Source organism: Perognathus longimembris, chromosome 3 (assembly GCF_023159225.1).
Source record: "Perognathus longimembris pacificus isolate PPM17 chromosome 3, ASM2315922v1, whole genome shotgun sequence".
NCBI lineage: Eukaryota > Metazoa > Chordata > Mammalia > Rodentia > Heteromyidae > Perognathus > Perognathus longimembris.
The window spans coordinates 70,741,997-70,764,582 of record NC_063163.1 but is presented as its reverse complement, the minus strand read 5'-3'; the positions used below and the strand labels follow the sequence as shown (position 1 = coordinate 70,764,582).

At 39.4% G+C, this 22,586-nt stretch overlaps 2 protein-coding genes and 1 pseudogene across 3 annotated transcripts in view; 2 read left to right on the top strand and 1 right to left on the bottom strand.

Moving 5' to 3' along the window:
* Window positions 1-999: 999 nt before the first annotated feature.
* LOC125348707 (olfactory receptor 18-like) overlaps window positions 1,000-22,586 on the bottom strand; it is a 42,583-nt gene continuing 20,996 nt past the window's right edge. The window contains exons 1-2 of one of the 2 annotated variants that reach the window (XM_048342165.1): window positions 13,090-13,099; window positions 1,000-1,898 (exon numbers count right to left, since the gene is read on the bottom strand). In XM_048342165.1, the coding sequence (XP_048198122.1) occupies window positions 1,000-1,830 (831 nt within the window). In that variant the 5' untranslated portion in view covers window positions 1,831-1,898; window positions 13,090-13,099. Of the gene's footprint in view, window positions 1,899-13,089; window positions 13,100-22,586 lie in introns of those variants that run through there. The other variant, XM_048342164.1, reaches the window with a different exon arrangement.
* On the top strand, window positions 2,645-2,990 carry LOC125348708 (annotated as a pseudogene).
* Window positions 7,815-18,747, top strand: LOC125349723 (olfactory receptor 7G3-like). Its single transcript, XM_048344100.1, is given in 5 exon segments — window positions 7,815-7,999; window positions 9,619-9,747; window positions 16,756-16,822; window positions 17,871-18,415; window positions 18,417-18,747. Coding segments are annotated over 5 exon segments (1,257 nt in total).

The window sequence follows — 22,586 nt, the reverse complement described above, 5'->3', positions numbered from 1 at the left end:
CTCAATCCCAACCCCAGCAGCAAACTGCTCACCTTCCATCAATGGGAAAGAATACATGTCACTGGCTGTCTTTTGGGTGTCTTGATTTAGGAAAGATCCAGTTGCTTTTTTGGGAGAATATACTACAAAGAATATGGCAGTCTAACTATGTCTTTATGCACCCGTTTTTCTTGTTTTGTGCAGATCCTTGGGCTTGAACTCGGGGCCTCACTGCTGTCCCTGAGATTTTTTGTGTTCAAAGCTAACACTCTACCACTGGAACAACAGCTCAATTTCTGGATTTTTCATAGGTCATTAGAGATAAGCGTCATGGACTTTCCTGGCCAGTCTGGCTTTGAACCCTGATCTTCAGATCTTAGCCTCCTGAGTACTTAGGAGTACAGATGTACAGTACTTAGGAGTATAGGTGTGAGCTACCAGTGCCAGCATCTCTGTGAATGCTTTAATATCAGTAATTAAATTAAAACTCCATTGCTGTGCAACAATTAGTGCTACCCATCACCAAACATGTCTGACCTTTCCAATCATTTTAAATCTTCATATTGGTCCCTACCCTAACCCTGGATATTCCTATTTTCCTGTGAAACATAACAAGGAAATTATTTCCACAAACTACACAGTTAACCATGATGAAGGATTTATTTTTATTTCTAATAGTGGCTTTTGTGTATGTTTGTTTTGTGTGTGTCTGAAGCTTGAACTCAGAGCTTGGATGCTATCTCTTAGCATTTTTGTTTGTCATGTTTTTGGGGTGTTTTGTTGTTGTTTTTTTACTTTTGGTCAAAGCTGATGCTCTACCATTTGAGACACAGCTACATTTCTGGGTTTTGGTGATTCATCTGGGATAAGAATCTCATGGATTTTCCTGCCCAAGGTTATCTTTGAACCACAATCCTCAGATCTCAACCTCCTGAGTAGCTAGGATTACAGGCGTGAGTCACTGGTGTTTGGCTTTAAAATTCCCTGTTACTTCATTTTCCTATCTTCCAATGGATGGCATTACAGGATTCTTCCATGGAGTTTCCTCAGGGAATTTTTAATGTCCCTGTTCCTCAGGCTATAAATGAAGGGGTTCAACATGGGGGTGACCACTGTGTACATCACTGAGGCCACTGCCCCATATCTGGGAGAATGAGAGACAGCTGTACTGAGGTACACACCAAAGCCTGTCCCATAAAATAAACACACAATGGTCAGGTGGGACCCACAGGTGGAAAAAGCTTTGTACTTCCCACCTGGGGATGGGAGTTTCAGAATGGAAGAAACTATTTTATAGTAAGAAAAAAGGATGCCTGAGATAGGGAGAAAGCCAAAGATGACAACAATAATATACATGATTACGTTATACATCAATGTATGTGAACAAGTGAGATTGAGGACTTGAGAAGGGTCACAGAAGAAATTGGAAATCATCATATTCTCAACAAAGGTACATCGTAAGGCAATCAAATTATGCAGCAGGGAGTCAAAAATGCTAACTAAACAAGACAGTGTTGCAAAGCCAACACAACGGTGAGGGTTCATGATGACTCTGTAGAGTAGAGGGTAACAGATGGCCACAAACCGGTCATAGGCCATCACTGTCAAAAGCATGTCCTCCATACAACCAAAAATAAGGAAAGCAGACATCTGTGTGAGGCAGCCCACATAGGAGATGGCCCTGCTGTGAGTCTGGATGTTCACTAGCATCTTGGGGACAGTGGTGGAGGTGAAGCCAATGTCAGTTAAGGAGAGAATGGAGAGGAAGAAGTACATGGGGGTGTAGAGGTGGGGGTCAGAGGTGACGGCCAGGATGATTAGCAGATTTCCAAGCATAGTGATCAGGTACATGGACAGAAACAGCCCGAAGAGGATAAGTTGTAGTTCAGGGACATCTAAGAGGCCCAGGAGATGGAACTCTGGCCAGCGTGTTCCATTTGGTCCTATGTTGCTTGCACTCCTTTGGAAAACAAAATGATTCAGGCAAATTTAAAAAAGACAAACAGTAGACATCCAACCTGCTACATATTTTCATTTCAAACATAGCAGGAGAGTCATACCTCATTTCCCCCATCTTCAGCAGTAGTTCTCATTTGTAACATTTTTTTTTCACATCTTAGAAAGATGTAAACATTTGCTTATGTGTTTTTTCTATCCTACTACGTATAGTTATCAGAGAGACACTCAAATGATCCATGTTAAAAAATGAAGAATATTTCATAAAACACATCCCTGGTCACCATCATCCAATGGTGTCTCAAGCTTAATAAATTAGCTACTCCAGAGGCTGAGATTTGAAAATGTTTGGACCCATCCTGGGAAGACAAATTCATGACACTCTTATCTCCAGTTAATTAACAAAAAGCTAGAAGTGGAGGTATAGATCAAGCAGCAAATGCCAGCCTTTAGCAAAAAGAGTTGAGAGAGATCTTGAGGCTCTGAGTTCAAGACTCTGCACTTGCATACACAAAAAATGTAATTAGGTAAATCAACTATTAACACGGACATGTGGACTGGCTGCTCTGAAAAGCCATCTTTGCACTGTTTCAGCGGCCTGCTCACGGCAGCCTCCGCCTCGTGCCTCCTCTGCTCCAGTCCCCCCAACTCTCTCGCTTTCTTTTTTTTCCCCTCGCTGCACCAGATCATGGGCGTGCCTCCCACCACCATGTCAGACGCGAATGTGGACACATTCTTGGTGGATCACCACCAAGAACTTGAAGGAGAAGAAGGAAGTTGTGAAGGAGACGGAGAATGGGAGAGACGCCCCTGCCAACGGGAGTGCAGCTAATGAGGAAAATGGGGAACAAGAGGCTGATAATGAGTGAGGAAAAAGAAGAAAAAGGAGAAGGAGAAGAAGAGGAGGAGGAGGAAGAAGGCGATGGTGAGGAGGAGGATGGAGATGAAGATGGGGAGGCCAATGCAGCTACAAGCAAATGGGCAGCTGAAGATGATGAGGATGATGATGTTGATACCAAGAAGCAGAAGACTGATGAGGATGACTAGACAGCAAACAAGGAAAAGTTAACTCAAAAAAAGCCGCGTGACCTATTCACCCTCAACTTCCCGTCTCAGAAGCTAAACGTGGTCACCTTCGAGTAGAGAGGCCCGCCACCCTCTGCGGGCAGCATCATCAAGCTCTCCACCACCCCACCAAAACCACAACGAGAATTTGCAACAGGGAAAGAAAATACCAAAACTTCCAAGGCCCTGCTTTTTTTTTAAGTACTTAAAAAAGGAAAATTTGTTTGTATTTTTTATTTGCATTTTATATTTTTGTACATATTGTTAGGGGTCAGCCATTTTTAATGATCACAGATGACCAAACCAGCCTTCAGAGCATTCTGTCCTACTTCTGACTACTTGTGGTGTGACCATGTTCATTATAATCTCAAAGGAGGAAAAAAAAAACCTTGTAAAAAAGCAAAAACAACAACAAAAATCTTATTCCAAGCATTCCAGTAACTTTTTTTGTGTATGTACTTAGCTGTACTATAAAGTAGTTGGTTTGTATGAGATGGTTAAAAAGGCCAAAGATAAAAAGGTTTGTTTTTTTTCCTTTTTTTGTCTATGAAGTTGCTGTTTATTTTGGGGGTGGAGGGGCCTGTTTGCTGTATGTGTGAAACGATGTTGTCCAACAATAAACCAGAATTTTATTTTGCTGAGTTGTTCTAGGAAAAAAAAAAAGGACATGTGTAGGATAAAGAATGACCTTCCCACTTTAAGAAATAATTATTATTTTCAAAGGAAACTAAAAGATGATCAAAGTATTTTTATTTTCCTGTTAGAGGATTTATTAAGCTATTAAAGCATCTTCCACTAGAGCCAAGACTACAGTAATTTGAATTCTAAATTAAAGTTTATGGTTTAAAATCAGAAAACTTTTTCCTTGTGACAATTATTTCCTTGTAGCTTATACTAATTCGTATACTTCATACTTTCTCATGAAGCAAAGGGCCTAGTCACTTTGTTTGTCACTCAAAAGTGATTAATTATACAATGCCTATGCATTCTAGTTAATTTCAAATTTTCATAGAAGTGATTTAATTAAGAGTATATAATATTATTCCATTAACCATGGATACATTATTGATATATATGGTACCTCTCAGTGCTTCAAAAGTAACAAAATATTTTTAAAATTATTTGAATTTTAAAAATATTACAGGGTGTAGGTGTGTGTGTGTGTGTGATTGTGTGTGTGATGGTCATGGGGCTTGAACTGACATCCTGGGTGTTATCCCTGAGCTTCTACTTCTGGCCTTTTGGTAGTTAATTTGGAGATAAGAGTCTCACAGATTTTTCTTCCCAGGTTGGCTTTGAATTGAGTCCTCAGATCTTAGTCTCTTGAGTGGCTACAGTTACAGGTGTGAGCTACTGGCACCCTGCTTCAAGGCATAATTTTAAACTGCTTCTAGTTTTCCAATCAGAAATGAAATCCAACCAGATTTAGGACTTTTTTTAAGATCAAGTGATCCAATTAAGCAAATGATGAGTCTAGTGGCAGCAGAAATAATATCTTGATTGGAACAGGAAATACCTGTGGCCTGAATTACAGGTGGCCATTCTCTCCCTGCGTATTTTATGCCTGTAACTACTTTCCTATAGTAGATACAGCAGGGGTGACCTACCATCTTTCTCTGTGACCTCACAAGATCCCACAAAGTAAGATCACCATGATGATGTGGCTCTTCCTGAGATGATAGTATGGAAATAGATGTTCAGGCTGTCAAGGAAATAACTTGTCTGGAGTAAGTCAGATTATTCCTGACACTAACCAGAAAGCCTATTGTGGATAGATGGCATTTTCTTACCTAAATAGTTCCAAAGAAAATGACACTTCTTTTCCTTTCATTTAAAACACTGATGTGAGTCATTATACCAAAATGATGCCTGTGAATTAAAGAAGCCAAAGAGAAAACTTAACTCTATGATTCTTCATGTCGGAGATCACAATAAGTATTCATGATGCACCTTGAGTGCTGGTGGCTCACTTGAATTCTCGCTAGTTAGGAGGCTGGAATATGAGAATTGAGGTTCAAAGCCAGCCCCTGCAGGAACATGTATGAGATTCTTCTCTCCAAGTAACCAGTAAAAAGCCAGAAGTAGAGCTATGGGTCAAGTGGCCAAGCACTACCCTTAAGTAAAAAGTGCTCAGGGACAGAAAAGCCCTGAGTTCACTCCATAGGACTATCACAAAAAACAAGAGGGCACAGAAATAGAGGAACAAAGTGTAAACAAATGCAGTAGTGATACTCAGTAAACAATGTGTCAAAAATGAACTACAGTTGTGGACAGGTGAGAATGAAGAAAGGTGTGACAATGCCCCCCCAAATGTACTCATAATTTGACTTATGATATGGTAACCCCTCTGTACATCACATTTATAATAATAACACTATTTGATAATAGAAACAACAGAATTCAGGATGCAATGCATCTTGTCACAATCCACCTCTCCCTTACTGTCATTTTCTTAAACATTTTTAATATATCTACAATAATTTCTCCCGTAATGCATGAAATGTCTCTAAATGAAATAGATATTACAAGTAACCACACCAAACCATTGATGTTTTGTCCACTGATGGTCTTTGCTTCATCCAAACAACCTCTTTTCACACTTACAGGACCACACTGTATCTCAGTTGGATCATTTGTAAGAGCGAAGAATGAATGATTTGCCTCTGTCCATTTTATAGGGAGGCCTTGTCCTGAGGTTGGATATGAAAGGGACAAGAGTATTCTTCTGTACAAGTTCATGGAGCCAAGTACACCTGGGAAACATCTGCCTGCCTGTAGGTCTGGAGACAGGAGCTGATTCTTGGCAATTTTATTGACTTTGAGTGCTCCGTGTGCAGACCTCATTAATTAGCTGAAGGTTTCACATTATTCAAATCTCCACAGGTTTCCTGAGCTGCCCTTATTTACTCTTTGTACAGAAAAAAAGAGGGAAAACCCTAAAGGCTTATAAATTCTCTCTTTACTAAGCAGCTAACACTACATAAGCACTTTTCTCTTGTGTGTTTTGTTTCAAATTGTGAACCGGCATTGCATATTTATTTATTTGTTTTCATGGTACCGGGCCTTGAACTCAGGGCCTTTTGATCTTGCTTGGCTTTCTTGCTCACAGCTGGTTTCCTACCACCTGATCCATGTCTCCACTCTGGCTTTTTAAAAGATATAAAAGGGGCTGGGGATATAGCCTAGTGGCAAGAGTGCCTGCCTCGGATACACGAGGCCCTAGGTTCGATTCCCCAGCACCACATATACAGAAAACGGCCAGAAGCGGCGCTGTGGCTCAAGTGGCAGAGTGCTAGCCTTGAGCGGGAAGAAGCCAGGGACAGTGCTAAGGCCCTGAGTCCAAGGCCCAGGACTGGCCAAAAAAAAAAAAAGATATAAAATGTTATTGTTCTTTAAGGTGTTGTACAGAGGGGTAAGTTACCATTTCATAAGTCAGGTAATGAGTACAATTTCTTTTTGAACAATATCAGTCACTTCAGTTGCTTTTCCTTTAGTCTCATGGATATTATTTACACCAAGAAACTTGTTAATATGACTTATTTTTAATATAATTTTGTTGTTACTATTAAAGTGTTGTACAAAGGGATACTGAGTATAATTTCTTTTTTGGATGATGTCATCCTTTCCTTTGCTTTTCCCTCAGCCTCATGTATATTTAACACAAGGAAATTTATTAGTATGACTTGTTAATTCATTAATATTAATTAGTAATTAATATGACTGAGTGAAATCTCTATACATCATATGATGATCATATAATAACCACATATAATTGCAATTTTTCTCCTCTTGTTCAGACAATACTCACCCTCTTAGGTCAAGTCTATGTATCCTACAGGGGAGATAATACGTAAAATTGCTCTGAGTCTGGATTCTTTTGAAGCAATTGTGTTTTGTGGTGAAATAGACATAATGTGTAGCATTCTCACCACTTCCCTGAACATGGTTGTTTGTTTGTTGATAGTGCAACAATCAATACCAATTATCACCTAAGGTGTTTTTTTCCCTCCCCCTGGTCCTGGGGCTTGAACTTTGGGCCTGGGTGCTGTCCCTGAGCTTTGTTTGCTCAAAGCTAGTGCTCTGCCACTTCAGCCACAGCTCGACTTCCAGCTTTTCTATCATGAATTTGGAGATAAGAGTCTCACAGACCTTCATGCCTGATTGTTTTCCAGTTGTGATCCTCAGATCTCAGCCTTATGAATAGCTAGGATTACAGGTGTGAGTTATTGGCCCCCTGCAATCACCCTAAATCTTTCATCCTTCCATAATCAAATTCATACCATTTTAAATTCTTTCAATCCTTTCTATCTCATCCATGGATATTTCTATTTTTTTGTCACAGTTTTAGAGATTTTTTTTAAGATGGGCTGATTCCATAGCAAAATATCAGTACAACCATGTTCACTGCAGCACTATTCACCATAGCAAAGGTATGGAATCAGCTCATCTTGTAATCTTATTGTAGCTAAGGTTGTTTTTGTTTTTTTCCTCCCCCAGTGTGGATGACCTGGTAAATGCATGGAACTATTTCTCTCACAACTCATGATCACTTTAAATTGATAGGAATGATTTTGCAACTTGAAGGAATCACCATATGTTGTGAGAGAAATGCCATATGCTAAGTTGAGCAAAGTCTGGGGAATGGAGGTGACTGGGAAAACAAATACAATAGAATGACAGCATGCCATCACTGGCTCAGACCAGAAAATTAGCTCCCCTCAATTCCTCACTTCTGGAGAGCTAAGAGTCTTTAGATATGGGTTCCACTGGAATCAGAATGTCAATAAAATAGGCAGCCAAAAGAAAAGTATGGGATGCTAAGGGAAGTCATAGGTGTCTCTGCATTAGGAATCTGCCTGACACTTCCTCCTCAAGAGGCCTATGCCAACCAGACCACACTGAGCCTCTGCCCAGACACCATTCCTTGTGACAAAGATCCTGATGACTCATTTCATCTTTTTCAATTCCAGAGGACACTTCTTCCAACTTCAAGAGCCAAGTAAAACTTTGAAAGATACACCTGCCTCCACCCCTTGAACCCACAGCACCTTTTTATTTTCTGTTCACATAGGGCATCTCATGAACCATATCCCTCCCCACAAGAGGACCTAGAGCTATTTGAATTGGATTATTGGCATGAGATACTACCCTCAGGTAGGGAACTACTGGTTTAGAAAGAAAATTGTGGTAACTGTATTTACATCATCATTTTTGGTCCATACAGGGAATCAGGCTGGCTGAATAAGCCAGGTCCTATACATTGTGCTATAACAAACGGGATGGTATAGCTGACCCTCAAGGGAATCTTTCATGTAGTAAATGAATTTGAGGGAAGAGGAATAAGAGAAGGAGGATGACAGAGAATAATATTCAGTTATTTTCTTGGGTTCATCGTAAACATGAATGTGTGTGTGTGTTTATGTATGTGTGTATGTGTATGAGTGAGTCCTGGGGCTTGAACTCAGAGCCTGGGTGCTGTCCCTGAGCTTTTGAATTCAAGGCTAGTACTGTACCACTTTGAGCCACAGCACGGCTTACTGTTTTGTGGTGGTTAATTGGACATAAGAATCTCACAAACTTTCCTGCCCAGGCTGGCCTCAAACCAGGATCCTCTGATCTCAGCCTGTTGAGTAGCTAAGATTATAAGCATGAGCCACTGGTGCCTAGCTGAGAATTTTTTTTGCATTGACATCAACAACTTAAATGGAAGCCACCTCCTAAGGAGGTGGGAGGGTGACCTAGGGTGAATGGAGAAGGTGACCTAGGGTGAATACATATAGTCAAAGTACTTTACATACATGTATGAAAATGGAACCTGTTGGAATTATTTTTTAAAGTGAGGGGGAAGAGGAGTGAGAGACAATGATGAGAGTAAGGTTGATGGTGCACATAGTAAGGGTTGTTGGAAATGTCAAAATGAAACCCTCTTCTACAATTAATGTATGCTAATCAAACAATCTTAGTTTTAAAAAATTACCTGAAGAGTTTAATAAGGCATAGATAGCTAATTTTTATCTCTAGAGTTTGGTTGGATAAACACATGTGGCATCAAAGAACATACACACACAAACATATATACATATGTATATATGACTATATGTCTTATGTATAGTATGTTATATATGACTATATGTAATATATAATATATAATATATATGTATACATAGTATATTTTCTATGCCAGTCCTAGGTCTTGAACTCAAGGCCTTGGTGCTGTCCCTTAGCCTTTTGTCTTAGGTCTGTTGCTCTACAACTTCAGCCACAGCTCCAGTTCTGGCTTTGGGGGTACTTAATTAAAGATGAGAATTTTCCTTCCTGATACGATCCTCAAATTGGGAGCTCTCTACTCCTGGCTCTGATGCTATTGAGTCTTTCCTTCTGCACAGATACAGAAATCCCACTGCTTTCCTGTGAACTGTTTCAGATCATCAATTTCACCCATTCTGAAACCTCCATCAATAACATCCTGTTGTATGTTTGAACTTTCATATTTGCTGGCATTCCTTCTCTTGCATCCTTTTTTCTTAATCTCAAATTGTCTCTTCTATGTTGAGAATATCATCCATGAGAGGCAGGTATAAAGCTTTTCCACCTGTGCATCTTACCTGATTCACCTAGGAACACTTCTGTGATTTCAGTGATGTACACGGTGGTCCCTCAATTGCTGAACCCCAATATCTACAGCCTGAGCAACAAGGAGGCAATGGGAGCCTTGAATAAATTAATCCAGAGGGCAGGTGTTCCTCTGTAAGTGCACTGGTGGTTTGTAGTCAATTTCTAGAGTAACTCACAGTGGCAGGATTTCTGGGGAGTCAGAGTACCACACTTTCTTTTCTCGTGTGCTTCTCGAACAGTCAGATGACATAAAAAAGTTAATTATAGTTCATAATGGATTTGTTATTTGACTTCCTACCTGGACCTGTGATGTCGGACAACTCTTTTTTTTTTCCCCAACTTCCACACTCCTGTAATTTGCTCATGTATTAGGCTTGGATTTATAATATCCAAGTAAGTAAATCAGCCTAGATGAAGAGAAATGGAGGAATGACTAAAGAAATGTATTTAGACACCCAAGGGATGTATTTAGACACTCCAGCTGGAAAGAGGAAGGACATCTTGTCATTTCAACAAACCACAGGAAAATGGAGGATATGATGTTGAATGAAATAAATCAGACACAGAAGAAAAAATAATGTTCACTTGTTCTCTCTCTCATGTAGGTAGGAGTGAACATTTTCACTTGAATGTGTAGAACAATGAATCTAGAGGTTTGGGAGAGTTCGGGGGAAGGCGTGGACAAGGGGAGGGTATTTGATCATCCCTCTGAATGAGTGGAAATATTGTGCTAACTTAACTAACAGGTACAATAAATAAGTATTAATAAAATATCAGAAAAATTCTCAGAAATGCTCCTCCCCCCCAATAAAAAAGTCATCTTTCCATAACTAGAATTTCATTTTTCTACTGCTTCTACAGAAAAATTGCTCAGGAGTAATTTCCAGACCCACCTCCTCCCTCAATTTTTCTCTCTCCATTGTCTCCAAGGTCAATGCAACAAGTATGTAATCTTACATGCAGAAATGGAGTGAGTCGACCTCTTTCTATGCACGATGCAATTTATCAATTTTCCTATACTTAACACATTAGCAGTATCGACTCATGGTTTATACTTCCTGAAACATCATGCTCACCTGTCTTTCACATCAGTTTACTCTACATCATAGCAAAGCTATGAACTCTTTCTTCAAATGTCTTTCTCATCTTTCCAGCCTGCACCAGGCTCAGTTCATGCTCTGTTCTTTCTCCTTTTATTCTGTGTGTGTGTGTGTGCTCGCACACACACGTGTGCGCTGGTACTGGGACTTGGAGTTAGAGCCTGGATATTGTTCCTTAACTGTTGGACCCGGGTAACTGCAGTCAAAAGTCAGGACACGGCGGATGCAGAGGCAAGTGAACCAATGCACACTTTATTTTAGGAAAGCCAGGGTTTTTATACCATTTCAGAAATAGGATCATAAGACATCAGTTTACAACTTCAAGAGTAGAGGTCAAACAGAAGGATATATCCATATCAAGGCATAGCTGTATTTACCACTACAACAAAGGATCAAGGCCAAGTTACAATTATCCTATAGCTACTGCATCCCTATGCTAACTATCTTGTACTAGGATTTCTCACCTACTATGAAGACTGGTCCCCCGAACAGCTGGGCAAACAAGTCTCCCCAGGGACTCTATTCAGGGGAGGAGAGTCTCATGACAAAGTGGCTTCCTTTGGCCAACAAACACAGGAGACTCTTTAATGGAGATGTTTCCCCACTGGCCTATTAGTTTGCTAATAAGGCATCAGAATATCTGTGCTGAGGCTAAGCCCCCCACTGGTCAGAGAAACCATTCTCCCACACTTAACTACTTTTAATTCATTCAAAAATAATCTTTAAGTAGTTATACAAAGGAGTTGTCATTCAACAAAGCAGCTTATCAATACGATGCATCTTGATCAGTGTCACCTCCTTCAACAATCTGCATTTCTTAATTTTGTGGTATATACAATGAATACTTGATTACATTCGACCACTCTTCCCCCTTTTTATTCTTATACCCCTATCCCCTTGGCTATACCCTTGCCTGCAATTACTCATTTCTTGGTGCTTATTTTGTTATGCATTGACTTAGTCTATTTAGAAAATTGTACTATTTTAGGTCTCTATAGTATTTATTATAATTCTGTTAATTTATTTGGAACTGCTTACATACCACCTGTTATGCCCAGATTTGGGGTTCCCAAAACCACCAAGGAGCCAATTCTGATGCAAACGCACGTGAGTCTTTATTGCAAGCTCCAGCTTGGGCTCACAACCGTCACTGACCCAGAAGATCTGGATTGAGAGCCCCGACCCTTCAGTTAGCAGGGTTTATAAAGGTAACAGCTTAGCACAGTTGTAGGGGCTTTATGAAGGGAGTAGAGTAAGCAACAAATGAGCAAGCATGGAACAGATGTAGGAGGTTGACAGAGAGCGGAGCAAGCAACAAACAAGCAAGCCATTTACAGAAGCAGAATTTTGGGGTCGGGTTGACCTAATAATCAAGATGGAGTCAGCTCTACAACATATCCAGCTTATTAGATTTACATGCACATTCTCTCCACCACTGAAGATAGAAACCAGGCAACCTTTATTTCTCTGTGTCTGACTTACTTCACTTAATATAATTCTTTCCAGATCTTTCCATTTCCTTACAAATGGTACAGTATTATTCTTCCCTTAGCTTTTGGCTGGTGCTGTACCACTTAAGCCATGCCTCAACTCTGGCATTCTCTGGTAAACTGGAAATGGGAAGTCTCGTGGACTTTTCTGCTCAGAGTAGCTTTGAGATGTGACCCTCCAGATCTCAGCTTCCTATCTTAGGATTATAGGTGTACATCACTGGCGCCCAACAGAACTTGGCATTTTAATGAGATACTTGAATTCTACAAGTCAGAAGGGCTTTAGCTAAAATGACAGTAAAAAAATGTAGCCACTAGTACCCTCACTACCACTGTATTACATGTGAGTACCCTGCATATTGTCTATACGGGTAATAGAACTAGGGAAGGGAGAGGGAATACCAAAATCTAGATACTAAGAACAAAAAGACAAACCATTCAAAAAGCAACACTTATAAACCATTTGGTGTAAACCACCTGCACAACTCTGGGGGGAGAAGGGAAGGGGGAGGGGGGAAATGGGGGAAGAGGTAAAAAGTAGAAGAAGAAATGTACTCAATGCCTTTCATATGAATCTGTAACCCCTCTGTGTCACACTTTGACAATAAAGAAAAAATGTAGCCACTACAGTTTGTTCAAATCATCATAATAGTTATCTTGAATAAATCAAAGCATTCAGAAAAAAGTGTAGTGTATTTACTAAAGAAAAGCCTTTATTTATTCCTTTTTCCCCATTGGTTAGCCTTACTCCCGGATATATTCTTGTCATGGTTATTTGGATGAGTTGCAAAATTCAGACAATGCTTCTATAAATCTCTCAGGGTTTTAGTTAACAGTCCACTGGGGATTTATTCTCTTTAAAAAAGTATTGATTTTAGCCACACCTGTAATCCTAGTTATTCAAGAGGCTGAAATCTGAGTCTCCCAGTTCAAACTCAGCCTGAGAAGGAAAGTCCATGAGATTCTTATCTCCAATGATACATAAAAAGTCAGAAATGGATCTGTTGCTCAAGTGGTAGAGTGCTAGCCTTGAGCACAAAGAGCTCATTGACAATGCCCAGGCCCCTGAGTTCAAGGCCAAGGACCAGCACTAAACAAAGTATGTTGAGGGCTGGAAATGTGGCTTAGTGGTGAAGTGCTCACCTAGCATGTATGAAGCCTTGGATTCAACTCCTCTGTACCACATACACAGAAAAAGCCGGAAGTGGTGCTGTGGTTCAAGTGGTAGAGTCCTAGCCTTGAGCAAACAGAAGCTCAGAGACAGCGCCCAGGCCCTGAGTTCAAGCCCCAGGACTGGCAAAAAAAAATGCTTTGATTTCTATTTTACATGAAACCTCTGAAAGTCTATCCAAGTAATCAGTGAATTGACTACTGTCTGTTGCCACCTTTCTTCTATAAAATCTATAGCTTCATTTGTCAAAGGAATTGGATGAATGAAAATTCCAAAAGGGAGACTCTGTGGATTTGAAGCTGTCATAACCTCTCTGCCTCCCTGAGTCTCTGGTAAGATAATTACTGTTATTTTCTAGTCCTGTGTGCTCTAATCTCTCATGCTAATGTATAACTCAGAATAATAAGGGATTTTGACATGTAGATGCCCTGGACATAAGACCCCAGGATGCAAGAATGAGAGGGAAGAGGAAATGAATAATGTGTAAAAGGAATATCTCTGGCCATTTAAGGTTAGAAACACAGTCACCCAGGACTTTTTGCCCTTCTGTAGTCTGTGTTGCTCAATGACTTGTGTTGCCCTTGGGAGACAAATGGCAACGAGCCTGTGACTGACGAAGTGTTGATAATTGAGCCCCCGGGCCACAGACACTGCAGATAATGTACTGCACCTGCCTTACTCTAAATCAATGCTCAGGTCAGAAATCCAGCCACCATAAATGCCACCTGTAGGAGCTGGCTACCTCACTAGCATGCCTGCCCTCCCTACAGATAGATTCCTCACGTTTGTCCTCAGGATCCAGTGAAAAAGTAAATTATTCACTCCTGGACTCAAGGCAATCCAATGTTCTCCCCCAAACTACTGTAAGAGGTTGTTTCTGTTTCTTTTTTCCTTTTCCATTTTTTATTTTTTGTATTTTGTCAGTCATGGGGCTTGTACTCAGGGCCTGGGTGCTGTCTCTGAACTTTTACATCCAAGGCTAGCACTCTACCACTTGGAGCCATATCACCACCTCCAGTTTTCTGGTAGTCAATTAGAGATAAGGGTTGCATGAAGTTTTCTTCCCAGGCAGGCTTCGAACCTCAGTCCTCAGATACCAGCCTCCTGAGTAGCTAGGATTACAGGCCTGAGCCACCAGCACCCAGTTGCTTCTCTTTCCTCTTCCTTCTCCTCCTCCTACTCCTCTTCTTCATCCTTCTTCTTCTCTTCTTCTTCCTCCTCCTCTTCCTCCTTCCTCTCTCTTTCTCTCTCTCTGGTTTTAATATTCATTTTTCTATCTCTGCCTCTCATTTTCTCTCTCTTCTCAAGATCATCCATGGGTTAAACTTAAAAACCTGTCTCCAACTAATTTTTGATCCTGTTCTTACTAAAGTCCCTCCTCCTTTCAGACACTGTACAATCATCTCTCGCCAGAGTCACCTTGCTGCTCTGTTGTCCAAACACCAAAAGACTTTTCCCACCTGAGTATGAACTGTCTCCTTCTAAAAACGTTTAAGAATTCTCTGGTGTTTTCCTTCTTTAGGTGTTGAGAGATTGACGTGGAGTGAGTTTAGCCTTTTAAGTTAATTTCTGGTATGGATTTAATTAATTAATTAATTTGCCCTTAACAAACTCTAGTCAGAAAGATAAGTAGATGATAGATGGATAAGAGAGAATGTTCTGATTATAGTGTTAAATGGTAGATCCAGTCATGCGAACAGAGAAGCCACCAATTAATAGGTTGAATTTGGAGTCTTTATTGGAGTGCTAGTGGACAGCAAGGGGTCTCCTGTCACAAAGCCCTACCACCCTGAATACAACTAACACACAGCTTATATAGTCCAAAACCACACAAGGTGGGTGGAATTAATCTTAATAAAGTAGAAAGCAAATGCGATGTGAACACAATCATAGTAAATAAGAAAAAAAAAACAGGAAGACTCAAATCTCACAAAGATAGTAAACATAAGGACAAACAAATCAAATGTGGAAACAATCAAGGCAAATCAAGAACCAATCATCTAAGGAGATTAAGACCTTCCTGGAACTTACCAACTCAAAACACATTTGTAAATTAAAGAATGTCCTCTGTTATCAAGGCCTTTTGCTTAGACCCAGTCTCCTTACTTCAATAGATAGCTAGAGGGTAAATTGTCTAGACAGCTAGATTATATGTGTGTGTGTGTGTGTGTGTGTGTGTGTGTGTGTGTGTATACATATAGATGATAGATATATAGAAAGATGATGGACATATTCAAAGATAGGATAGATGAGAAAATACGTATTAGTTAAATAGGTGATAGAATAGACAGATAGTCAGAGAGATGACAGAAAAATGGGATATATAGATGTTAGGATTATATATATATACATATACATATATATACATTTAGATACACTTATGGGTAGATGTATATAGTATTTGTGAAACAGGGTCATGTGATACAACCCCTGTGGTCTCTGAATTCTCAATCCTCCTGCCTCAGATTCCTGAGAGCTGGGATTATAGGCATGTACCACCATGCCTGTTTCACTATTTATTTAAATGTTATTGATATGAAATAACCTACATATTTATGGGATAGAGTGTGGTGATTCAAACTGAATACACACTGTGTACACATTAGGACAATTACAAACCTACCACTACATACACACATTTAGAACTTCATACATACATTTAGAACTTCTACCTACCAAGCACATTGTAAACATCCTCCATAAAAAGGAAACTTTTTGCAATACAGATTCCAATCTTGTTGATATTTATATTCTCCTTGCTGTACAACCAAAGAGAAGCTACTAACTGAGAAGACGCCAAGAGAGGAGGGTGAGTCTTTGTGGAGCTACACAGTACAATTTGGTCCTGTGTCTCTTAAAATTGAATAGCAAGCTATTAGGAAATATTTTAACCAACTGAAAAGTGCACTGAGCAATAAAATATTCAATCATGAAATCACATCTCTGTGTTTTTTCTATTAGCCATATGTACATGTATGTAGCCACACATATGTGTGTACATGTATGTGTATTACATATATAGCCACATATATGTGTGTGCGTGTGTGTGTGTGTGTGTGTGTGTGTGTGTGTGTGTGTGTGGTTCCTGTTACTAGGGTTTGAACTCAAGTCCTGGCCACAGTCCTTCAGGGTTTTTGTTGTTGTTTTGTTCAAGGCTAGCACTGTACTACCACTTGAAATACAGCTCCACTTCCAGCTGTTTGGCTGTTATTTGGAGATAAGAGTCTTTCCTGCCTGGGCTGACTTTGTTGGAGCCACAATCTCAGAAGGTGTGAGCCAGTGGCAACTGGCTTCCTTAGAAATTTAGAAGAAAAATAAATAATAATACACTACTCTTAAAGTCCTTTCTTTTAATTCTATTTTTGATTCCTATCATCAGGAGCTGTCATCACTGGGTGGAATTTGCTAACAATTCTCCATGCTTACTTGTGGATAATGATGTACAGGTGATGATAATGATGTACAGGTGATGACAACACAGAAAAATATTTTTAGCAAATACAGATTACCACTAGTGTGAAACTCTCTATTACAATGAATATTGGGCTGTTTACATTAATATTGAGAAATATAAGAAGCACAATGTTTACACAAAGCTTATAATATGTATTATATATGACATGATAATACACTGCTTTTAATTCAACAGCTGAATTAAATATGACTCATATTTATATATAACATATAGTTATATGTAATATATTTTATATAATATATAACATACATAATACATAACATGACATGTACGATATATTATATTATATATAATGTATAAATATATTATATAATATGTGTTATTTATTACTATATTATCTATAACTAGATTATATAATATATGGTATAGATTTATAATATATTATGTATTATATTTTATATTTTTATGCAATATTATTTATTGTATAATGTTATACTATATGATAATATAATGCAATTCATTATATATTATTTTATATTACATAACATATATTATACATAATATATTCCCTACTGTATATTATATATTATGCCATATAGTATATTATATGTCATTCATATACAATTTCATACATATATTATGCATTATTAATATATAATGATATATGTGCAATGTGGCATATGATGCTGATGGCTGTGTCATGTTATAGAACATCTTCCTGAATGCCTGTGAAGGTCATTGCCATGGTTGTACCTTCAGGAGGGAAGACCAAGACTTCCACTCTTCTATCACTTTAATGATGCCTAATGTACAACATTAAAAACACAACAATAGCTATTTGTATTAAGGGGTGTTTATGTTTCCATATGTTTCATACTACAATGACTATCATGCTCTGAGCTGCTCTTCCCTTGGAATGTCGGTTCTATTAAACTGCATAGAACTCACTGGCGTATTGTTATGTTTACATCTAGTATGCTAAACGTTAAGGCCTAAGAGTTGTTAATACAAAGGGGAAAACATGGGAGATGGGAACAAAGAATACCATGAGGAAGAAACATCCTTTCCTCATTTTTTAGAACACATGGCCGCTAGACTTGCAGCCCTTCCTCTTTGGTCTATTCCTGTCCATCTACCTGATCACTGTGCTTGGAAATCTGCTCATCAGCCTGGCCATCAGCTATGACCCCCGTCTCCACACCCACATGTACTACTTCATCTCCAGCCTCTCCTTCACTGACATCTGATTCATCTCTACCACCATCCCCAAGATGCTGGCCAACTTCCAGGTACAGAGCAAATCCATCAGTTATCCAGGCTGTCTCACGCAAATCTGCTTTGTTCCACTTTTTTCTGGGTTGGAAAATGGAATTCTGGTCATGATGGCATATAATCAGTTTATAGCCATCTGTCATCCCTTGAGATACAATGTCATAGTGAACCTCAAATTCTGTGGGATGCTTATTGCTCTGTCCTTTCTCATTAGTTTTCTGGATGCTCTGCTCCACACTTTGATGGAACTTCGATTGTCTTTCTGTATGCATCCAGAAATCCCTCACTTTTTCTGCGAGTTAGCTCACATCCTCAAGCTTGCCTGTTCTGACACTCTTATCAATAACATTTTGCTATTTAGTGACTGGCCTGTTGGGTGTTATTCCACTCTCTGGGATGGTTTTCTCTTACATTCAAGTTGTCTCTTCTGTCCTGAAAATTCCCTCAGCTGGAGGAAAGCGTAAAGCATTCTCCATCTGTGCATCACATTTAACCGTTGTATCATTGTTCTATGGGACAGGTTTTGGGGTGTACCTCAGTTCTGCAGGTACTCACTCAGACAGCAAGAGTGCCATTGCCTCAGTGATGTACACTGTGCTGACCCCCATGATGAACCCCTTTATCTATAGCCTAAGGAACAAGGATATGGTAGGAGCTCTGAGGAAATTCGTCTCCTTCCATTGACATGTTGACACTGCTTAATTATGTTAGGAAAAAATAAACAAATAACAAATGATTCAGAAAGCCTGGTCAACTCCCTGGCATGGAAGAAAGCCAGAAATGGAATAGATTAGGATTTCAGGATCTGATGACTTAGGTATCATGCTACCTGCATGGGGGGCGGAGGGGCACAGAGGGGTGTTAGAACTCTGTGTATTTTGAGCATCTGTTCAATTTTGCCAAGCTCTGTGTATTCATCTCTGATGCTGGCTCATTATATCAGTTCACATAAAGTCATGCACTCTCTATTTGGCTATGGATAGGCATAGAGAGGTTTTGATCAACAATGGACCCTCTCTATACAATAGTGTTCCCATCAGGTTCCATTGGAGGCAAAACAACCCTGACACATTGAGATGTTGCTGCTAGAATTCCACAACTAGTGGAAATAATCAAAATTCCTTTTCCTCATGTCCCAACTCCCATCCTAGATCTATACACACCTAATAACTTAAAAAGAACTGATATGTGCTTGAGAGTCTTATCCTCAAGTAGACCAACTTGTTCTAATTTTTTAAAAAGAAAAGAAACTAACACCTCCAAAACCTAACAAACCAATCACTAAATGAGCAAGGGATCTAAGAAGAGACTTCTCAGAAGAAGATGTAAGAATGGCAAAGAAACACATGAAGAAATTCTTATTATCCTTGACCATAAAGGAAATGCAAATCAAAACAACACTGAGATTACATCTCACCTTAGTTATATTGGCCAACATTGTGAATTTGAACAACAACAAGTGTTGGCCAGGTTATAGGGACAAAGGAAACCTGCTGTACTGTTGGTGAGAGTGTAAACTAGTACAATCACTTTGGACAGAAGTCTAGAGGTTCCTTTAAAAACTAAGCATAGATCTTCCCTACAACCAAGCCATACCACTCCTAGGCATCTACCCTGAGCATTACAAACCACAAAAACACTTGCACATCCATGATCACTGCCACACTATTCACAACAGCCAAGATATGGAAATAGCCCAGGTACCCCACAAAAGATGAGTGGATCCAAAAAATGTGTTACCTACACAATGGAATTTTACACAGTCATTAGAAAAATAAAATAACATCATTTGTGGGAAATGGCTAGAACTAGAACAAATCATTTTAAGTGAGGTAAGCCAAGATCAGAAAGACAAACTGTATATGCTCTCGCTGATATGCAGAAGTTAGATCTAAAAGACACTAGGATATGATCAAGTAAACAGGATTCTAGATATTTACATACAGTGAGATCAAATAAAGGATACTCTGAGGAGAGAAACACAAAGGCCCAATGCTTAAGTGCCTCTTAATGTTTATATAAAATAATATACATACTGAAATGAACTCCAAGATATGGGAAAAAGGGACCTCTTTTTTTCTTTCTTTTGTTCCAGTTTTTAGTTTGATGGTTTTGTCTTCTTTACCTGTTGTATGGTATATTCAAATGTACATCTTCAGAAGGGTTGGATTGCTCTCCGAAGCATCTCCAAGATCCGTCTGCGCCTGGCTTCCTTGGTGGGTAAGGAGGGAGGAAAAGGGGATCTCGTTCAGCCACGTGCACCTTAGGCTAGCCCGTGTCCCTTTGCTCCACCTTGGCTGCCCGCTGGTCGGGTGCCCAGGGGAGAGGGTGAAAAGGGGAGCACTGATAAGGGAGTAAGCTTAGCATCCCCGCACCAGGGGAGGTAAATCTAGCCCAGCACACCTGCATGCCAGGAATAAAATTAAAACTCATTTAATATACTTTCTTCTAATTTTCATTACTAGTATTACATTTGTGATATCTTGAGAGTGAATATATACGAGTACTTTGAGATTTCGTGTGTGTGTGTGTGTGTGTGTGTGTGTGTATGTGTGTGTATGTGTGCTGGGCTTTGAATTCAAAGCCTAGGTGCTGTCCCTGAGCTTTTTCCTCAAGAACAGTGCTCTACCACTTGAGCAACAGCTCCACTTCTCCCTTTTTGTTGGTCAATTGGAGATGAGTCTTACAATTGACGCCTTCAGATCTCAGCCTTCTATGTAGCTAGGATTACAGCTGTGAGCCACCAGCACCCAGCTCAGTGTAATTTTCATCTGCCTTTTGTGTTTGTTTGTTTTATAGGATAAAGATGGGTAACTTTTCTTCAAGTATTATCACCATTTATATTTGTTCCAACAACTATGTCTTCAATTTATTTATGTGTCCATTTATCAAATAAATTGTGCTTTAGGGTGTTTAAGTTTTGGAGCTGATTTTATGTTATGTTATATTCTGGATATTAATATTTTATCTAATGAGTAGCTGGTAAAAATGTCCTCCTGTTGGTTGGATCTTGAGGCTGAAAGTTTTTTTGCTGTGTAGAACTTTTTAATACAATTTCATTTGTCAGTTCTTACTCTTACTTCTTGTGTGAGTGTTGTCCCTTTAAGAAATACATCACCTATTCCTGTATCTTCAAGGACAAAGTAATTATGTTAAATGAAATAAGCCAGACTTGGCAAGACAAATATCATGTTTTTTCTCATATGCACACTGTAGATTATTTTACAGTAGAGAAAAGCAGAAAGGAGACTATTTGGGAAGAAGAGGGAGGAGACTCAAGATACTATGGTAGAATAAATATATTCAAAGTACATTATCCACATATATAATAATATCATAATGAAGTCTATTGTATTGCACAATTAAATGCCCCCAAAGAAAACTTACAGGTGCTTGTGATCTTTTCTGTGTGTATTTTTTCTTTTTTTCTTTTTTTCTTTATTTTTTTTTTTTTTTGGCCAGTCCTGGGGCTTGGACTCAGGGCCTGAGCACTGTCCCTGGCTTCTTCCCGCTCAAGGCTAGCACTCTGCCACTTGAGCCACAGCGCCACTTCTGGCCATTTTCTGTATATGTGGTGCTGGAGAATCGAACCCAGGGCCTCATGTATATGAGGCAGGCACTCTTGCCACTAGGCCATATCCCCAGCCCCTGTATTTTTTTCTTTATTGTCAAACTGAAGTACAGAGGGGTTACATATTCATATGTAAGGCAGTGAGTATATTTTTCATCCAACTTGTTACCTCTTCCCTCATTTTCTCCACATCCACTCTCCCCACTTTTCTCTCCATCCCCTGCCCCATGAGTTGTACAGTTTGTTTACCCCAAATAGTTTTGTAAGTATTGCTTTTGAAATGGTTTGTCTTTTTATCCTTTGTCTCTCAATTTGGGTATTCCCTTTCCCTTTCCTAATTCCAATACACGTATATACAATATCCAGGGCACTAAAATCAGTTACAGTGATATCAGGAGTAAAACCATGGGAAGGGAATACAAAAAAATTAATAATAAAGTAGAATGGCATGGTTTCACAGGGCATGTTGAAAATAACTACAACAGTGATATATCCTTTGTTTCCATAACTTGAAGTTCATTTCTCTTAGCATCATGTCATATGTTCATACAGGCATAGCTATTGAGCTATTGTGCTCTTCTGTTAGGTCTATTAGACATGTACTAATTGTTCCCTATGAGGAAAACCATAGAGTCTATGTTTCTTTGGGTCTGGCTCACTTCACTTAGTATGATTTTTTCCAAGTTCTTCCATTTCCTTATGAATAGGGCAGTGTCATTCCTTCTGATAGAGACATAGAATTCTATTGTGTATATATACCACATTTTCCTGATCCACTCATCTACTGAGGGGCATCTGGGTTGGTTCCATATTTTAGCAATGACAAATTGTGCTGCGATGAACATATTTGTGCTGGTGGCTTTAGAGTGGTCTTGCTTGTAATCTTTAGGGTAGATGCCCAAAAGTGGGGCTGCTGGGTCATAAGGAAGCTCTGTGTTTAGCCTTCTGCGGA